Raw genomic sequence first — 19,050 nt, forward strand, 5'->3', positions numbered from 1 at the left:
AGATTGATATGATTTTTTGAGCAGGTGAAAGAAGAAAAACATCCAGAGAGGGCACGTTTCCACTGTCATGTCTGTTCCCCAAGGACACCAAGAAGATATAATCACGAACAGGCTTATAATTCTATGAATACTGTAATAGAATGTAAATTTGTAACCATGAATGATAGCAATGGTTGATAAAATCAATGTTAAGCAGGCAATCACGTATTCAATTCCTTCCCCCAACCTGATGATGCTATGTTGTGGTAAAAATCATTTCAACTAATTTCATCTCATCTCATCTCATCATTACAATTTTCTCAAATTTTTACACAAAATATAATAAACAATTCAACTTTTTCAAATCTCAATTTAACTTTTTCAAATTCTAAAATAATAATAATATTAAAAAATAATATTTTATTTTATTTTTAACTTTTATCTAAAACCATCTCATCTCATCTCAAAATTCAGACCGGGAGATAATGTCTTTGTTCTTTAAAGGCACCTCTCATTGGGCTTGTATTTCATTTCCTAAATGGTATCAGTCTGTATTTTCTGTCCAGCATTGGTCTTATTTCAAGTTCTTTGCTCAACTGTATCATATTTATAATCATTTTTTAACCAAAAAATAAAGGTCTCCTAAAAGCTAAGATTTTGATACCATTTCACAACCATCCTAGCAAAGGCATTCATGCTCGCATCACAATTGTTAACAATATACATTTTATTCGGGAAAAAAAAAATTACACATACAAGGACAACAGGTTTATTCCAGAAGTAGGGCCACCATCATTCCCTGGCCCGTTTGATATTCTTATTCACAGATACAAGAGTTGAATGAACAGAGAACAAAAACATACATCAATGGAGGCAATTTTGATTGGACCTCTTAACTTGAGGATGAAAAAATATGGGAAAAGACAGCAACACAAACAAAATATGGGGCATCACATAAGCACATATTAATCTTTATCTGGCTACAACATCAAATAAAAGTATATATATACATGAGAAAATTTTTTAGTGAAAACCAAATCTGTTTACTCCATCAAAACTGGACTCCACAAATGACCTCCCCATTACAGGCGATGGGCACACAATCTGAGGCGTCGGCCACGTGGAGAGATAAAGTTTGAAAGTTTCAACAGTATACCGTAATCAGAAGTCAGGACAGCAAAACTTTTTACCAATTGTGCAACTGAGAAGTAATGCTTTTAACCACAGGGTGGTAATCTGTGTGCATGAATCTCTTAGCTTTCTGCGAACCAGGTTGCTCAAGCCACTCATCATATAAACTTTTCACAAGGGGATTCTTGAACGGATCAGCTACTAGAACCTGTATGATAATATTAAAGCAAAAACATCTAAAAAAATGGAAGCACAGTCATGTGCAATGCAATGAAAACTTAGAAGCATAATGTTTTATATAGCATTGTTAGTAAGTTCATTTTAATCACTAAAGCATCTGGAGCATCATTGCTCGTGTCTGTATACTCGGAATGGATTGAAGATAGAGAGATGCAATTATTCCATTTAGGATCTCTTAGAGATCTTTAAATTTCATAGCTAGTGACCGAGCCTCAAGTTTTGTTCAGGGGTGATGACACTAGAACGTTTGACACTTGGGTCATCACAGATAAGCAAAGTTGACAACTCGATAAGACTTGGATATGAGATCTGGATGGCTAAGCGTCAAAGACAATAGTAGATGCTTTCACCATATAACAACCAAGGCATACTTGAACACGTGATTCGAGATTTACAAGAAGAGAGTCTAACAGCCCCACAGAATCATAAAAAATTACTTCCAAAAACACTCACATTCTCCATGTAAGCAGCCTCTAATAACTGGATCAACTCCTTTGGAGATTGGCCAGCCTTTGATTTGATTTGACCACCACCATTTAAGCAACCTATTTAAATAAATCAAATCACAAATTTCACAAAACTATCGTAAAAATGAATAGTGCCCAAAATCAGACAAGATACTGAAAATATATTTGCAATGGAAACACGGAAAACACCTGCAGGGCATGCCATGATCTCCAGGAAATGGTAATCACATTTTCCACTTTTAATTTTCCTGACAACATTTTGAAGGTTCCGGAATCCATAACACAATGCGAATTTCAGAACAGTTTTTCCCTCAACCTATATTAAAAGAAAGGCATGATCATACCACTGAGCAGAAAAATGCAGACGCATAATATGCTCTACGAGAGATTTCCAAATCTATGCAACATTAGTCCAGTGGGGCCGCACAAAGATGCAGAACAAGCAGAAAGGTTTAAATGCAATCGATCGTGAAACAGTATGAGCAATTTGAGAAATATATATGACATTCTAAAGGATAGAAGTGTCAAGACTCTTTTTTACTCCTTGCCGAGGGCATGAATACCCCCGGGATTACTCAGGACGCTGTTCCTAGACACCCGGCACCAATAAAAAAAAAAAAAAGTTTTCTTCATAAGAAGAGTAGGCATAACTCAAGTAAACAGGAAGTATACATGAGAAGTTCCTATCTAGGGTTTACAACTGAAAGTAGAAAATCATAGACATTTAGGGCATGTTTAGGTAATGAGATGAGATGAGAATTCTGTAAAGAGCAGTGAAATAGTTTGAGTTAAGATGTTTTATTGGATTTTGAGAAATGAGAGAAAAAAAGCTAAAATAATACATTAAAGTTAAAATATTATTATAATATTATTTTTTTAATATTATTGGGTTTTGAGAAATGACATTGGACAGGACTTACTTCTAGATTCACTTCTTGGAAATCTGAATTTCGAACAGTTCTGAAGTCAAGAGGACCATTGATATCTCTTCCAAAGAGCGTTTTAGCAGCATATCGGAAAATTGTTTCTGCATAACCTCCGGAGCCTCCATTGACCCCATAAAGATGCCCTTCTTCATTAACATTTGTCAGCCTGCAGGAAGATCACAATAAACTATATGTAGAATGACTTTATGACAGATGCGGAAATTTTGAAGACACTGGTGTTCTTACATTCTATCTAGTGGGGACTCTTCTAGAGCTTTAAAATCCTCTGCTTTTAACTGCAAACATTTACCCAGAAACTTAATATATATAGAAGGCTCTTGTTAAGGAGAACACACAATGACTGTAAAAGTGCACATAGAATCTTACCTGTATCAATTCTAAAACTTCCCCTGAAGTTAACACAGAGTCTACCTCCATAGTCCTAAGACCATTTTCACAAGTTTCGTCTCGAGATTCCACTTGAAATACAAAGTCGTCCCTGGACGCCTCAAGCTTCTTATCATAACAGGGCATTACAGTCACATGGTAAACCTCGTCTGGCCTGATGAGTGAATTATTAAGCAATCAAATAATAATCAAGGTCTCAAGGTAGTCATGCTGAAAGTTGTTTCGAATTGATTCATAGTGATGTGTGGGGAATTTCTCCTGTTATCTCACATGCGAATTATAAATACTTTGTTACTTTCATTGATGCTTATACCAAATATACTTGGATTTATTTTCTTCGTTCTAAATCTGAGGTCTTTTCTGTTTTCCAACAATTCATCACCTATGTTGAGACTTAATTTCCTTCCAGAATCAAAATTCTAAAGTCTAATTCCGGTGGTGAATATATGTCTCGTGAGTTTTATGATTTTCTCCAACAAAAAGGCATTGTTTCTCGGTGGTCTTGTCCTTATACACCTTAGCAAAATGGTGTCTATGAACGTAAAAATAGACATTTGTTGGATGTTGTTGGTACTTTATTGCTCCACTCATCTGTTCCACCTAAATTTTGGGTCGAAGCATTATCTACAGCAGTTTATTTAATTAATAGATTGACGTCCAATGTCTTGAATTTTGAAACTCCCTACTTTCGTCTTTATCATCACCATCCTCGTTATCTTGATATGCATACTTTTGGTTGTGGTTATTTTGTTCATTTGCCATCCCATGAACGGCATAAGTTATATGCTCAATCTGTTAAGTGTGCTTTTATGGGTTGTAGTGTTTCGCACAAAGGCTATGTTTGCTATGATCCAAGCACTAACAGATTTCGCATTTTCCGTCATGTTGTCTTCTTTGAAAATCAATCGTTCTTTTCTTCTCATGTTAAGTCTTTGCCTAAGATGCATGTTTTGCCGCATTTTGATGACTTGACTCTTTCTCCTAACCGATTCAAACCTAGACTTGTATATGAACGACGACATCCCACTTTGCCCCTTCTTGAGCCTGATCCGCCATCTGAGCTTGCTCAGACTGTATCTTCTACAGGTGATCCAAACAACCCCACAGGTCCTCGACATTTGACCGGAGTGTCTCGTCCACCAGATCGGCACAGTTTCTCACATACCTCTCTTCATGTCACTTTGTCTTCCATTCTCATTCCCAGTCCGTCAGGTTATTCCGAGGCGTCTAAACATGATTGTTGGCGTGAGGCGATGACCGAAGAGCTTCGGGCTCTTCAGGATAATCATACATGGGATGTTGTCCCTGGTCCTGCTAAGATTAAAGCCATTGGTTGCAAATGGGTTTATTCTATCAAGCTGCGTTCTGACGAGACTCTAGATCGGTATAAGACATAGTTGGTTGCACTTGGCAATAGGCAAGAGTATGGGGTGGACTACGAGGAGACTTTTGCTCCGGTTGCCAAGATGACTACGGTGCGGACTATCCTTTCTGTTGCTGCATCCCAAGGTTGGCCTATTCATCAAATGGATGTCAAAAATGTCTTTCTTCATGGTGATCTCAAAGAAGAGATATACATGACCCTTCCACCTAATTTGTCATCCTCTTCTTCCTTGGATGTCTGTAAGTTGCGACGCTCATTATATGGGCTTAAACAAGCTCCCTGAGCATAGTTTGATAAATTCCAATCCATCTTGCTTCAATTTTCTTTGAAGCAGAGTCAATATGACTCTTCTCTATTTCTCTGCGAGACATCTACTGGCATTGTTCTTCTTCTGGTTTATGTTGATGGTATTGTTATTACTGGGATGAATTCCGCCTTGATCACCTAACTACAACAGCATCTTCAAGCCTCATTTCATATGAAGGATCTTGGTCCTCTTACGTTTTTCTTGGGATTGGAAGTTCATACTAATCTATCCAGAGTTTTTTTGAATCAGCATAAACACACTCAGGATTTGATTGCTTTGGCTGGTCTTTAGGATACTTCTTCTGTGGATACTTCCCTAGAAGTATACACGAAGTATCGTCAAGAGGAGGGTGATCTCCTTTCTGACCCTATTATGTATCGACAGTTAGTGGGTAGCCTGAACTATTTGACTATTACTTGACCTAATATTTCATTTGTTGTCTAGCAGGTTAGTCAGTTCATGCAGCTCCACGTCATCTACATTTAGTTCCTGTTCATCATATTATTCGATATCTTCGAGGATCTCCTAGCTGTGGCCTGTTCTTCTCTACTGGGACTCCTCTTCGCCTTGTAGCTTACAGTGATGTTGATTGGGCAGGATGTCCTAATACGTGACGATCTGTTACGGGTTTGTACATGTTTCTTGGTGACTCTTTGATATCTTGGAAGAGTAAGAACCAAGATCGTGTTTCCAAATCTTCCATCGAATCCGAATATCATGCGATGTCCACTGCTTGTTCTAAGATTCTATGGCTTCGTGGTCTTCTTGCTAAGCTTGGTTGTGTTCAGTCCAATCCTACTCCTCTCCATGCTGACAACACTGGTGCCATTCAGATTGTCGCAAATCCTGTTTTTCATGAACATACAAAACACATCAAGTTGGACTGTCATTCCATTCGGAAAATCTTGGACACTCGTATCATTTCTCTTACTCATGTTTCTACTAACCTGCAGATCGCTGATGTGTTTACAAAGGCCATGACACGACAACGTCATCAATTTCTTGTGGGCAAATTGATGCTTCTTGACTGACCAATAGGGGTGCAAATCGGTCGGTCCGGTCCGGCGATGGACCGAACATTTTCAGTCCATCATTTTTCCGGACAAGACCGGACCGAACAGTCGTAGGGACCGGACCAGACCGGTAGCTATCGGCCCAGTCCGGTCCGGCCTCTCTTTTTTTCTTTTTCTTTTTTTTTTTAAATCAATTAATAAAAAAATTATTTAAAATACTAAATTAAGCTAAGTGACTTATTAATGTGGATTATGTAGCAAACTCAATAAAAAAATATTTTATATGGTCAATGATAATAAATTAGATGAAAATTACATTATTAATTTATATAATTACTATATAATTAACTAATTGATATTATATATTAATTAGTTCATAGAATATTAACAAGTGTTAATAACATATTTAAAATTTTATATTGTTAATAGTGATAGGTTAGATGAAGATATATATAAAATATTGTTAATTCATAGAATATTAAAAAGTATTAATATCATATTTAAAATTTTATATTGTTAATTGTACAATTATTATATAAATAATATATATAAAATATTTTTTTATTTTTATTTTTTCATTTGGTCCGGTCTGGAAAAATCCCGGACCGTGGACCGGACCGAAACTTTTCAGTCCTCTAAAACGTGGACCGAGACCGACCGGTCTCAGTCTCGGTCCAGTCCTATCCGGACCGAAACAGTCAGTCCGGTCGGTCCGGATGGACCATTTATCACCCCTACTGACCAACATCAATTTGAGGGGGGATGACAGCAAGACCTTCCTTCTTTAGATTTCCTAATTGACAGCAAGACCTTCCTTATTTAACTTTCCTAATCTGTATATATATACTTCCTTACTCAGACAAATCATGTTCCTTATTTAGACAGATTTTGTAAATAGTCCTAGTTTCCTTTCGTAGACAAATTTGATTGCTGTAAATTTGGCTTGATTCTAACCTTGTATCACGCACACTTGTGCCTATATAATGAAAGGAAATCGTCACAAATGAGGTATTCAATCCAATTTGACGAATAGAACTTGTGAAAAAACAAAAAATCCTATAAACATATAACTCCAAAATTATATATGCTCCAAATGACAATTATCATCCGAATATAGGAATCAGATGAATTTTTTAATGGATATATTACCTAAGGCCTAATTCTTGGCATACATGATGCTTAACAATAGATCCAATTGTCTGCTGAGGGCTCTTCACTGAAGAAATATACGGCAGAATATAGGATCCAAGTTGCTTTTCAGCATAGCATATCCAACCTGCAAATAGGAAGACCCTAACATTTCACAACATCTTAACAACAATTAAATAAGTTCTAAATCACCATCTGCATTAAATTGGAAACCCTTTGCCCTAGACTCCATCCCGCCACAGCTGTCTACACAACCTCATAACTAATGAGCTTTCTAACACATTCTAGATATAACTGACACATACATGGCATTTCAAAATGGGAAATGCTTATCCCACCAAGGATAGCCACTGAGAAAGGCTACCGATGGTGGTTTTTCTTTTCCTTAATGATTAATAAAGTGTTTTTAGATGAGTTTGAGATTTTTTCTTTTTTAAAAAAATATTTAAAGTGATTTAAAAAATGCTTGAAAAAAAAAACTCAAAAAAAAAAGGTGTATTTGCACTTATCGGTAGAACTTCTCGGGACACCGAGAGGTGTCCCTAGCAGTTCCCTTTCAAAATCCATCCCCAAAAAAAAAAAAAACCCACAAAATAAAAAATCCGTTTGTATATTGGGTGGGATTTTTTTTTTCGGATGAGTGGAGGGAGATTATCATATAGGGTTTTGGAACGATTAGAGGCTGGCACATATACCTGGACATGCTGACGAAATCATGGGCAGGGATGATTTACAGCTTTCATCGTCCATTGATTGGCTATATTTGTACCTCGTGATGAATTCATTACAAGATTCAATAAGAGTTAAGTCTCTGCTGCAACTTGTATCAAAGATTGCCTTTACACCCAAGGACTTAAGAAATGTTGTGAGTTTCTTGAAAACCTGAAAATTAAAAGAGAACTTCAGCCGTTAGAAGTGGACGGCTGAAGTGGCAGTGTGTACCCAAGAACTGCTTATGAAAATGAATATGATGAGCAGTTCAAGACCTTTCCCAAACTGCTCGCTATCAAGGCATAGATCAGATTTTGGACTGGAATCTCAGCACAACAAAGAGAAATGGCAACCCTCACTTTGTAAATTAACTTTACTCATCCATGAGAAGAAAACAAGGAAAGGGGAAAAATCTCAATAAACAAATTTTCAATGTTTCAGTCACCTGTAGCGGAGAGATGCCAAAATGAACAGCAAGAGATGCTCTTGACTGGGGGGAGAGCGAAATAATGATAGGCTTCCCTTTACTAACATTAGAAAGAAATTCATCTAGACTTTGCTTCTCCAGCATAACTGTCTCGGCTGATGTTACACACCCACTGCATGGTCAAATGAAATCATAAACATTAAGCATTTTATAAAACCATACAAACCTGCCACCTTCAAGACAACACATTTCACTTGAAGGTTACCACAGACAATGTTGTGGCAGACACAAGAAAAAATAAAAGCATCTAAAGCATTTTATTCTAAATTTCTAAGAACAATGAGGCAATTGGTCCCCTTCCAGTTTCAAGAAATAGCATTATGGAAGCTACATATGCAGCATGACAAACACTTTCTAAACCTTTTTTATCCTAACTTGCTTTTATGGAAATCTCTAAGATGATTAACCATGTCTAGCAAAATGTTTAGGAAAATTTGAGCCAGTTTATTTCTTCTCACAGTATGAACAATCATGGAAACACTTAAATTCAATAGAAAAATGTTGTCCGCTACCCTTATCTTTACTTTATACTGCAGGTGCACGCACCCCAACCCAAAACACACCAGGTGGCTCAACCATGCATTTGAATGAGTCATGACTACCATAATTGGTGAACACCCAAAGATCACTATAGTAAGAAACGACAGTGAATTGAATTAAAAGATCGCAAACGATAGTAAACACACATCAATTCACAGACTTGAAGTTCTCAACACCTTTTTTGTCCATTCGCGCTTTTCATTGTTAGTTTGTTACATAAAGCTTATTAAGAGCTTCGAAAAATGACATAAAGAAAAAAAATAATTGAGAGAGAGAGAGATAAATTACCTGCATGCTAAGCAGTCCTTGAGTGAAATTTTAACCGGGTCTGTTTGCAATTGCTTGTTAGAAGTCGAAACCTTCACCAAACATCGAAATAAATTATAAAACCCAACGAATAGAAACTTCAAACTTTCCTGTTTACTTTAGCAAACCCTTAACCACTTCGTGCCTTTGAGTTGACAACTGAATAATCGATGGAATTGGAGCTAAATACCTCGGCTTTATCAGGCTTGGTTGAGTTGGATTTAAGACCCTTGAGAGACACTATGCATGCCTGCGAAGGTGCTATGAAATCACTCAGATCTCCGATCCGAAGCGTAGCCGAGAATTTCTCCGACATGTTCGTCTCTCTCACACAGTTTCTAATAGCCAAAACTGTTTCTTAGGAACGAATTACTGAAAACTGGGCTAACTAGTACAGATATCGCAATCAACAACTGTGAGTTCAATAGAAAATCAAAGTTTTAGTGGTCTATTATTTGTGGAAATTAGGGCTTTTTTTAAAGCTCGGAAGCTGAGGAGTTCGTAAGACGGAGATAAAAAGTAAGCTATAAAGGAAGGAAGACGAAAGAGGCAGCGTTCACATGTAAACCAGAGTCCAAAAGAACACTTTGTTGACCAATGAAATCAAAGAGCTTTTGTTGACAAAGAAAGTCTACACGAAATCATTCGAGATTGATTGGTGTCCTTTACTCTTGTTGTAGATACTACCATACTGTTACATTTGTCAGCCCCTATGGCACGTGTCGACCACGTTCCACCTGAGCGATCGATTCGTAGCCATACACGTGGCAATCAATAAATTCATATCAAATAATTATTTCGGATTGTTGGGCGCAACTGATCGCCCATTTGACGCTCATAATATTAATATTGGGATTTCTCTCTCTATATATAAAGGGTCTCTGAAACAAAATTTTCTTATTTTAATATAAATTTCTTGTTTTAACAAAACAATAGTGCTACAGGTACACGCCAAGCGTACCTTTTGCGTAACCGGCTATTTACGTGGCATTATTATTAAAAAAAAAAAAAAACAAAAATTGAGGGAAGACACGTGAAACGGTAGATGGCCATGTAACGGCTAAGCCGTCCCAGATTCTTCAAATCCAAGCCCAAATTCAACAGCAACAGCAACAGCGACAACAACAAATCGCTGCCATGGCTTCAACTTTGCTCCAAAACCAGAGGCTGAGCCAATGGCAGAACCAAAATCTACACGCCCATGACTTCCTCAGCCCCAAAGCTATACCTATGAAACGTGTTGGCACCCCTCAAAAGCCCGCAAAACTCTACCGAGGAGTAAGACAGAGACATTGGGGCAAATGGGTCGCCGAGATCAGACTCCCCAAGAACCGAACCCGCCTCTGGCTCGGCACTTTCGATACAGCCGAGGAGGCTGCTTTGGCATACGATAAGGCCGCCTATAAACTCCGGGGAGAGTTTTCCAAATTTCCCTCATCTCAAGCACCAAGGAGCTCATATCTCAGGAGAATTCGGTGACTACAAGCCGCTCCATTCCTCAGTAGACGCCAAGTTACACATGTGAGGGAAAACGAGGTGAGGGTAAACGAACGAGGATCTGGGAAAACGAACGAGGTCAGTCATTAGGTGAAGTTTTGCCGAACGCACCGTTTCACTTAGGCTGACGTGGACCCACGGGTACGCGGGGGGTACCCCTCCCGTGTGCAAGTAGCTTTATTGTTAACAAAATATACTGATTTTCATTAATTTTCCATCCATTCATAATAATTACAAAACATAAAAATACAATTGTATTTTCCTTTACATTTTGTTTGTGACTATTTTTATTGTTTCTGTTGATTTCTATTCCACTATTAATATCTTTAAATATTCTAATAGAGCAGATTTATTATAACAATAAATCATAGATTCAATTTCTAATTTGAAAATACGTTATAATAGGAAAATATATTTATATAGATTTATCTTTTCCTATTTATTATAATAGGAAATCATTATAATAATTTACAAATAGTCTATCTTTCAACAATTTTTAAGATATATATTAGGAATATATATATTGAATAGTAAAAGGTAGGAATAGAGGCAGAACAATGAAATAATTAATTATTGTGAAGATTGAAAATCGAAAAGTAAAAACAATACATGTTTTTTTAACAATAAAAATATGGTTCATATTATATAAATAATAGTGCATTTATCTTTTTATTAAAATATTATTAACTCTATTATTAAATCTAAAAATTTTGTGGAGTCATGTGTTGATCAACTAAAAATTTATCACAATATAGCTAGGCCAAGTCGATAACTTAAATAGTTAGATACGGAACAATATATTAATATAAGGAGTCTACAATTTTTGAAGAATGGATCGATGTAAGCTTATAAATTTATTGCAAATTTATTATAGAAAGACAACAGATGATCATGATCAGGAGTAATTAGAATAATTGGGTAATTTACTAAAAGATCATCGTGTGGACTCCTTCTCGTAATTGCTAATTAATGATTATTTTTATAAGCCTATTATGTTATATCATGTCAGCCACTTTCATTACATATATATGTAAAATACTGTTTAATTTATGTATATACAATTAGTCCAGTTTATATTAAAAAATAATCGAATTGAGATAGTTTTAGATTAATTGAATAAAATATTATTAGGATATTATTTTTAATATTATTATTATTTTAGAATTTGAAAAAATTGAATTTTTTATTATATTTTGTATATGAATTTGAAAAAAAATTGTAATAATAAAATGAGATGAATTGAGGTGAGTTCTAAATACAAACAAAGCCTAAGAAGTGCCCAATCATGCCCTCACTCTCATTTAATATATAAATACTAAATTAAAAAGAGTTGTGGATAAATAATTAAAAAGCTATTCAAAATTTTTTTTGTAGGAACATCTACCAATTATAGGACCATATTATAGCTTATATCAATACTCTTCTTTTATAATATATCAAAGCGTGTAATTATTTATAAATTACATGAACATTACATCGTTATTATATTAACAAAAAACATTACGTCCTTATTAATAAAAAATTAGTTCTTAACAAAAAAAATTATTTTCTTCTAGCAAATATTTGAGCGTAATGTTTTAACAAAGTTTTCTGCGATAAGATTAATACAAATCCAATAAAAACATTAGTTCAAAATATGAATCCTTTGATGTTTCCACAAATAATTTATGCTCTAATTATTTGTTACTTGGAAACAATATTTCAATTTTGTTTAGAGAAAGTACAAAAATGTTTTCCCTCCCAAGTTTAATTTCAAAATAATGCACATTTGATCTTACCGGCTGCACCACCTTTTTTTCTGTTTTTTCCTGCATATTCCAGAAATGCTGTAGAGATAAATATTTTGGTATGCAATGATCTATTTTGCTTGTGATATTTGTTTATAGTATCATGTTAAAGCTTCTATTAATGCTCTTTTTTTATAATATATTGCAGCGTGTAATTATTTATAAATTACATAAACATTACATCATTATTTAATTAACCTAACATTATGTCCTTATTAATAAAAAAAATCATTCTTAACAAAAAAATTAAACATAAATTAAGCAAACGTGCATTGCACGTTACTTTCACCTAGTGTTAGTACAAGCGGTTTGGTGCGGTACCAAATCGTATATTAACAATCACATAATTTTTTTATTATAAAAATAAATATAAAAATATTTTATATTTAATATTGATGTATAGTTTGATGCACGAAATTGCTTATAAAAATATTTTTTCATTAATATTAGTAGTAAAATAATTTATAAATAATAATAAAATAATTAGAATTAAAATATTTTATTGAAATTTTGAAAAAAATAAAGAAATAAAATATTATAAACACTACTTTTGTTTTAAAATTTAAAAGAGTTGTATTGTTTTTGGTATTTTTTATTTTATTTGGGAGTTTGAAAAACCTATAATGGTAACAATTTGATGAAAAATTTAAAAATTTAAAATTGAAAAATGTTTTACCTTTGAGTGAATATCTGAGAATACTTATGTTCTCAAACAAAGATGAGCCTTGATAAGGACTATAAGAACCTAAATATTTTGATGGGTGAACCAAATTATTGAATCAGAATAAGACTGATTGTGAAGGATAATGCTAGATACAATTATGAGTTGTGCAAATGTCGTGCACTATTTTTGAAAATGATTGAGAACTACCTCAAAATAAATTAATTTTTTTATATAGATCTCATATTTATTTACTTTTTTTAAAATGGTGTGCGGGCGTGTCTACGACTGTAAATATCATTTCTCGATTGTGAATATATGAGATGTAAATAATTATTTGTATTGTTTCTTGTGTTTTTCTACATTGGTGTTTCTCCCACCTAAAATTGTGAGCTATAAAATGTAGTGGTTGATGTTTTTTTGTTTTAAATAAAAAGGACCAAGCAGTAACGAAGAAGGTTTTAGAACTATTAAGGACCATAAAAAATTGACACGAATCGTCAATTTAACACGTTATAATAATATGTAGGGAGCATACTATTAGTACCAAGACTAACACCCTCCACCACCATTTGCAGTCCCCAAGCCATGAAGAGCAAATAAACTGATAAATAACACAGCCTATTGGAAGTAGTTAGGACTAGAATTGAGTGGATTTAGCAGAGTCTATCTAAAGCCTAGCTCGTCGAATGCTTGAAATATGAAACGGCATGGTGCTTAAACAGCAGGTCAATATAATAATTGGCACACTCAATGCATCACAACATTATAACCTTGCTGCAGGAAAAAGGGGGAGCATTGAACACAAATACAACATCAAATTAGAAGTATAGTATAAGGAACCAGTTCTGCACAAGAATCAATACTCAAATCTAAGCTGACAAACATTATATATACCTTATTACGTAATTTTTGTAGTGCTCGGGTTGACAAAGTACACAAAGGCAGACCAAGGCTCTCCATAGAATGTACTAAAAACAAGCAACCAGACCACGAACAGCATAATATGTAAACAAATCTAGCATCATAAATTGGAACACAAACATGCACAGAAAACTAAGACAATTATTAGAGACGTCATACAGTAAATGTTGTCATCGTAATTCTTTTTTTTATTGGCACCGAATGTCCAAGAATAGCGTCTCAATTAATCTCGGGACGTATAATACAAAGAGTTTTCCGCAAGTGTATCTCGGATAATTCAATAGAAAAATCATCCAGTCTAATGACCCCTAGAGATTATTTGTACCTAGTGGGATTCGAACCTTGAATTTTGAAGGGTGCATACCATCAAGACCAAAGCCTTTACCACAACCCCTAAGGATTCTGTCAGCGTAATTCTAAACTAAGGCAACCAATGTCACTTGCCTAAACAATGTTCTTTGTAACCATACTTTAGGTGGCGAAGGAGTATTCTAAAAAATTCTTGATCAAATTTTGTAGAAGATAATGGAATGCCAAAACGAGAGGACTTAAGCAGATTAGCAAACATGGTACAATCCCAATCATCGATTGATTAAGATGTTTAGGAGAGAAAACCAAGACACAACCAATGACAGGACTTTTGAATGATTCCAGCAAAAACTGTCATCCAATTGTCCATCTTAGTTTCAGAATATTTTGTGATTTTATTCACCTGAAAAATAAAATAAAATCATATTTAATCAGTGAGTCTTACATAATACAATGTAACAAAGTAAAATGTAATCTGATTCTACATGAGGACAACAGCCAAAGCATATCTGAAATACACTGCAACACTCAAGAGATGCATAAATATGATAAAGCATGCCGCAGTATATGGAAAAAAAAAAAAAAAAAAGGCAGCAGCAGCAACAAAAAGGAGACAAGAGATGGCACAGAAAAGAAGAGTCTCAGCTAAGAAAATACATGGTTGCACACAAAGAAGTATGAGGGACACGATACATAAAGCTGCCTATACCATATTGTCAATAAAAGTTCTGAATTGATGTTTGTAATTGTGTACATAATCAAAAATTAATTTTTCAGTAGCCTTCTTTTTACTTTTCTGCTTTTTTATAATGTATATATATATATATATATATATATATATATATATACATATGACCCTTGTGTAATCAAAATGAACAATGAGAATCAGTTTCTTCTCATCTTCATTTTCTGATCTTAACAGTTTTTAATAGAGTAGTCAAAATATATTCAAACAACTACCAATCAGAAAAAGGAAATAAATTCTAATAATTGAAAGTGTTAAATATTTATTTGACAAGGTAGTAGTGTATGAGACTCATTGCAAACAAAGAGAAATAAAGACAACTCATTATATGGTCCAGTTGTACTTCATGGTACAAGCAAAAAAATTAGAGATTGCCTGCAGCTTTGTAAAGGTCATACAGACAACAAAAACTTAAATTGACTATCTAGCTAGGTAACTGTTCATTCTTATGGAGTTTAAATAAAGAGTAATGAAGTTCTTCATCCTAGATGTTGTCATTCTCGTTACACTCGATGACGATGTGGCACATCTTAAGTTTCATTTAAGTGATTGATAAAAGAAGTCACTTGAAATGTGCCACATCCCCAGGTGGGACCGAGGATGACAAATTTTACGATGAAAAGTAGCTCTTAAATAAGAGAAATGATATTTACAGTTGTGAGTGTGCAAGTATCGTACAGTCACTTTAAAAAAAATGAATAAATATGTGACTCACATGAAAAAAAATTAATTTGTTAATAGTGGATCCCACTCTTTTTTAAAGCGACTGCACGGCGTTTACGTATTTCACAACTGTATATAGCATTACTTCTTAAATAAAATGCTTATATTTGCTTATAATCACTCTTAGGTTTACATATATCTTTCTACATAATAGAATTAAAAGCTTCACCTCTAGACAGCTTATTTGGTTCCTAGTTCACTACTAAAAACTTGATCAAGGAAGGCTTCAACCAGCAATTCTAGCAGTTTGGGACTAGTTACTAGCACCCAAAACAATGAAAGGGGACAGTTTATGATTTTATTTACAAAATCAGCCAATCTTGAAAATGTGAGGTGTAAAAAAAATACTAGGTGAATACAAATGTCGAACTTCATAAGGAAACTAGTGGCAGAAAAATATCAGGATCAAATAGAGATGTGGATTCTCAATATTACGATCTGCCTCGTTTGTTTTTACAGATAAGATGAGATAAATTAAAATTAAAATTAAAAGTTGAATACAATATTATTAGAATATTATTTTTGTTTTGAAGTTTAAAACAGTAGAATTGTTTATTTTATTTTATATGAAAATTTAAAAAAATTGTAATAATTAGATAAGATGAGATGGGATGGATTGGGAGAAGTTGTGAAAATAAACGATCTCGTTCTATGACCCAAGCCTACAAGGTTCGCCAAATCTGTTTAGGATAATATTCAAAATTTTGAAACAAAAAGTATCGGCCAAATAGTAAGGAATATAACTCAAATATTGGTTAGAACAAGAATCAACTGGACAGCTAAACATTGAATTAAACTTTGCCATGGGACCCTAATTTCAATGAATTCCATCTAAACATACCACTTGTACCAAGGCACATTCAGAGAAACTTGTCTGTAAGTATATACACACATATACCTAAGAATTTCTATACTTGTGTATAGAATTTTTACATTCTCAAAAGTTACTTCTTGAACAATTATTAGGAAAGGAGGTATCTATCTCACTTTCCCAACAAAAGGAAGAAATTATACTGTGCAGGGACACAAAAAAGGAAATAGTCATGTAATCCCAACGAGTCTAGACTGAGTAAATTATTATTACAATTACATTCTCAAAGAACTTATGGAAAATTTACTTTTTCTTCTTTTCCCTGAATGATTTCTGACCAGTGTGACTGGTCATGCAGGCAGGTAAAATGCCCAGTTTCGATCAACGTAAACAAGAGTTCAGCAAAGTGACCATGGGAGGAAAAAAATAGCGACAGTGCCTACTTCCTCAATTTGCAGAAATGAAGCCCACAGCAAATGCAGTCTTGGGCCCTCAGCAACAGCATTTACACTTGAAGGTTGTTCGGCATGATGTTCTTCAAATCCAAGACTGTTGTATCCCAAATTATGGCCATTTTCAAAAGCATTTAGAGAGCCCAAAAGTTTTCCTTTCACCACATTCAAGGCATACTTTGAATCCACTTTGTCATTGTCCTTCACGGCACTGAAACAAAATAAGTCTCTGGTAACTAAGAGAAAGAAGGAATAGAAAATCAAATGCATTCACTCCTATTCTTAAAGCTTAAAAAAAGTCATCTATGTCTGATGGATGCATGCTTCAATCTTGACATCTTTGACATGCTTACCAGAAGAGTTTGAGCATTCAGAGATCACATCATCATTGTAAATATTCTTTGGAAAATTTGGATAAAACTTCTGAACTAGAGTAACTCCAGCAATGTATGTGAGCAATACACTGGAGATCAAGAGCACTTGATTGATAACAGGTATCCAATCAGCGGCTGTTACACCATCAGTGTTTACCAAAGACCCCAGGCACGTAGACTTTAAGGAAGTCTCTCTGAGACAATCACTTAATTTCAAATTTGAGAAATTATGACTAAGCTTGAACATTTTCCATGCCGAGAGTTGGACAACCTTACAGCTTCCATGTGGATACTTTTTACAACTACAAAGATAGAATGGGAGGGTGACAAATATCATGTCACTTTAGTTTTCAGTTGAAAAGGAGCTAGAAAAATGCACTGGAATCTAAAATAACAGATTTCCCATTATATAGGACCCTAAAAACGTGTTCAGCAGGGCCAAATAGAATATTTGGCATAGTTGAGGTTTTCATTCTATGCCCAAAAAACAAAAGTAGCACGGAAGACCTGAAATTCATTTTATGTTGTTCCATATTCTTCTTAAAAACAAAAAGAACAATTTTACCAAACATACAACCTGCATAAAAAGGTGGTGAAACCACGGTGGTTTGGGAATTCAAAACTTAAGGGTTTTTAACAAGGCTCTCCTTAAGGGTGGCTTTAGCAATACCCCAAAGAAAGGGAGGCACTGTGGAGGGCTATTACTTTTTTTTAAAGTTTTTTTTTTAATTGGCACTGGGTATCCGAGAACAAAGTCTCAACTAATCCTGGGAATGTACAGGCCCTCAGCAAGGAGTTTCCTGCAAGTGCACCTTGGATAATTCAAGGGCAGGTTTTCCCTGTCCGATGACCCATAGAAATTGTTTGCACCCAAGGGGATTCAAACCTTAGACTTGGAGGGAGCATACCACAAAGACCAAGATCTTTATCACTTGAGCCAACCACTAGGGGTTGGAGGGCTATTATTGTTTCCAAGTATGAGAGTACTTAATTTGGAGGTTTTGCTAGACAGATTTGCAGTTGGCAATGACTCCGGGATTTGATTTTGGCATGAAAAACTTGGTGGAGATAGAAATCTCAAGGTTGCATTCCCAGCTTTATTTCATATTGCACTTAAACAGGATGCTTCAGTAGCGGACCTAAGGGAAAGTCCTAGTGGTTCTTTGCAATGGACTGTCAGTCTTTGCAATGGTATTTAGAGGAGTAAGGTGACTCTTAAAGTTGCTTTCTTTGTTTGGACCGCCTCTTAAGGAAGTAGCGGATTATTATTATTAATTGGTGTTGTATGTGTAAAAGATGTGGTGGTGAATCCGTGGACCATTTGTTACTCCATTATGAGGTGGCTAGGGTCTAATGTGATGATATTTTCAAGGAATTGGGTTTCATGGGTAATGTCTAGAAGGGTGGTGGATCTCCTTTCCAGCTAGAGAGGTTTTCAGGGTAATCCCCAAATTGCAACGGTATGAAAGATGGTTCACTAGTGTCTTATGTGGTGCATTTGGTTGGAGGGGAATGACTGGAGCTTCGAAAATAGGGAACGCTCATTGGAAGAACTAAGAAGATATGGTAACTCCAACTCAGTGTCAATCAATTCAGCCTTCTTTGAGCCTTTTATTGAGTGCGAGAGATGCATGTTGGTTTGGTTGTTATCATAAGTGTTATAGGTATTGTTAGAAATATTAAATCAGAATGTACAGCAGAAGCAATATTACCTCACAG

General features: G+C 34.9%; 2 protein-coding genes across 2 annotated transcripts; one reads left to right on the forward strand and one right to left on the reverse strand.

Moving 5' to 3' along the window:
• Positions 1-909: 909 nt before the first annotated feature.
• Positions 910-9,551, reverse strand: LOC108993411 (protein NAR1-like). Its single transcript, XM_018968322.2, has 11 exons — positions 9,239-9,551; positions 9,031-9,101; positions 8,161-8,314; positions 7,700-7,886; positions 7,005-7,131; positions 3,131-3,305; positions 2,990-3,039; positions 2,738-2,909; positions 2,007-2,133; positions 1,804-1,895; positions 910-1,318 (listed from the first exon to the last, which is right to left on the reverse strand). The coding sequence occupies exons 1-11, from the start codon at positions 9,362-9,364 to the stop codon at positions 1,166-1,168; spliced, it is 1,434 nt and encodes a 477-aa protein (XP_018823867.1). The 5' UTR covers positions 9,365-9,551; the 3' UTR covers positions 910-1,165.
• A 634-nt stretch (positions 9,552-10,185) lies between these two features.
• Positions 10,186-10,527, forward strand: LOC108993336 (ethylene-responsive transcription factor RAP2-13-like). Its single transcript, XM_018968215.1, has one exon. It carries the CDS (start codon positions 10,186-10,188, stop codon positions 10,525-10,527), a length of 342 nt encoding a protein of 113 aa, XP_018823760.1.
• The last annotated feature ends 8,523 nt before the right edge of the window (positions 10,528-19,050 follow it).

This window comes from Juglans regia, chromosome 4, assembly GCF_001411555.2.
Source record: "Juglans regia cultivar Chandler chromosome 4, Walnut 2.0, whole genome shotgun sequence".
Classification (NCBI taxonomy): domain Eukaryota; kingdom Viridiplantae; phylum Streptophyta; class Magnoliopsida; order Fagales; family Juglandaceae; genus Juglans; species Juglans regia.

Bases quoted from the DNA above. Each gene is read 5' to 3' on its own strand.
- LOC108993411 (XM_018968322.2), bottom strand. From the start codon at position 9,364: ATGTCGGAGAAATTCTCGGCTACGCTTCGGATCGGAGATCTGAGTGAT. The intron at 1,896-2,006 runs GTGTTTTCCGTG...TTATTTAAATAG, and splicing joins GATCATGGCATGCCCTGCAG to GTTGCTTAAATGGTGGTGGT. The intron at 1,319-1,803 runs GTGAGTGTTTTT...ATTATCATACAG, and splicing joins AGGCTGCTTACATGGAGAAT to GTTCTAGTAGCTGATCCGTT.
- LOC108993336 (XM_018968215.1), top strand. From the start codon at position 10,186: ATGGCTTCAACTTTGCTCCAAAACCAGAGGCTGAGCCAATGGCAGAAC.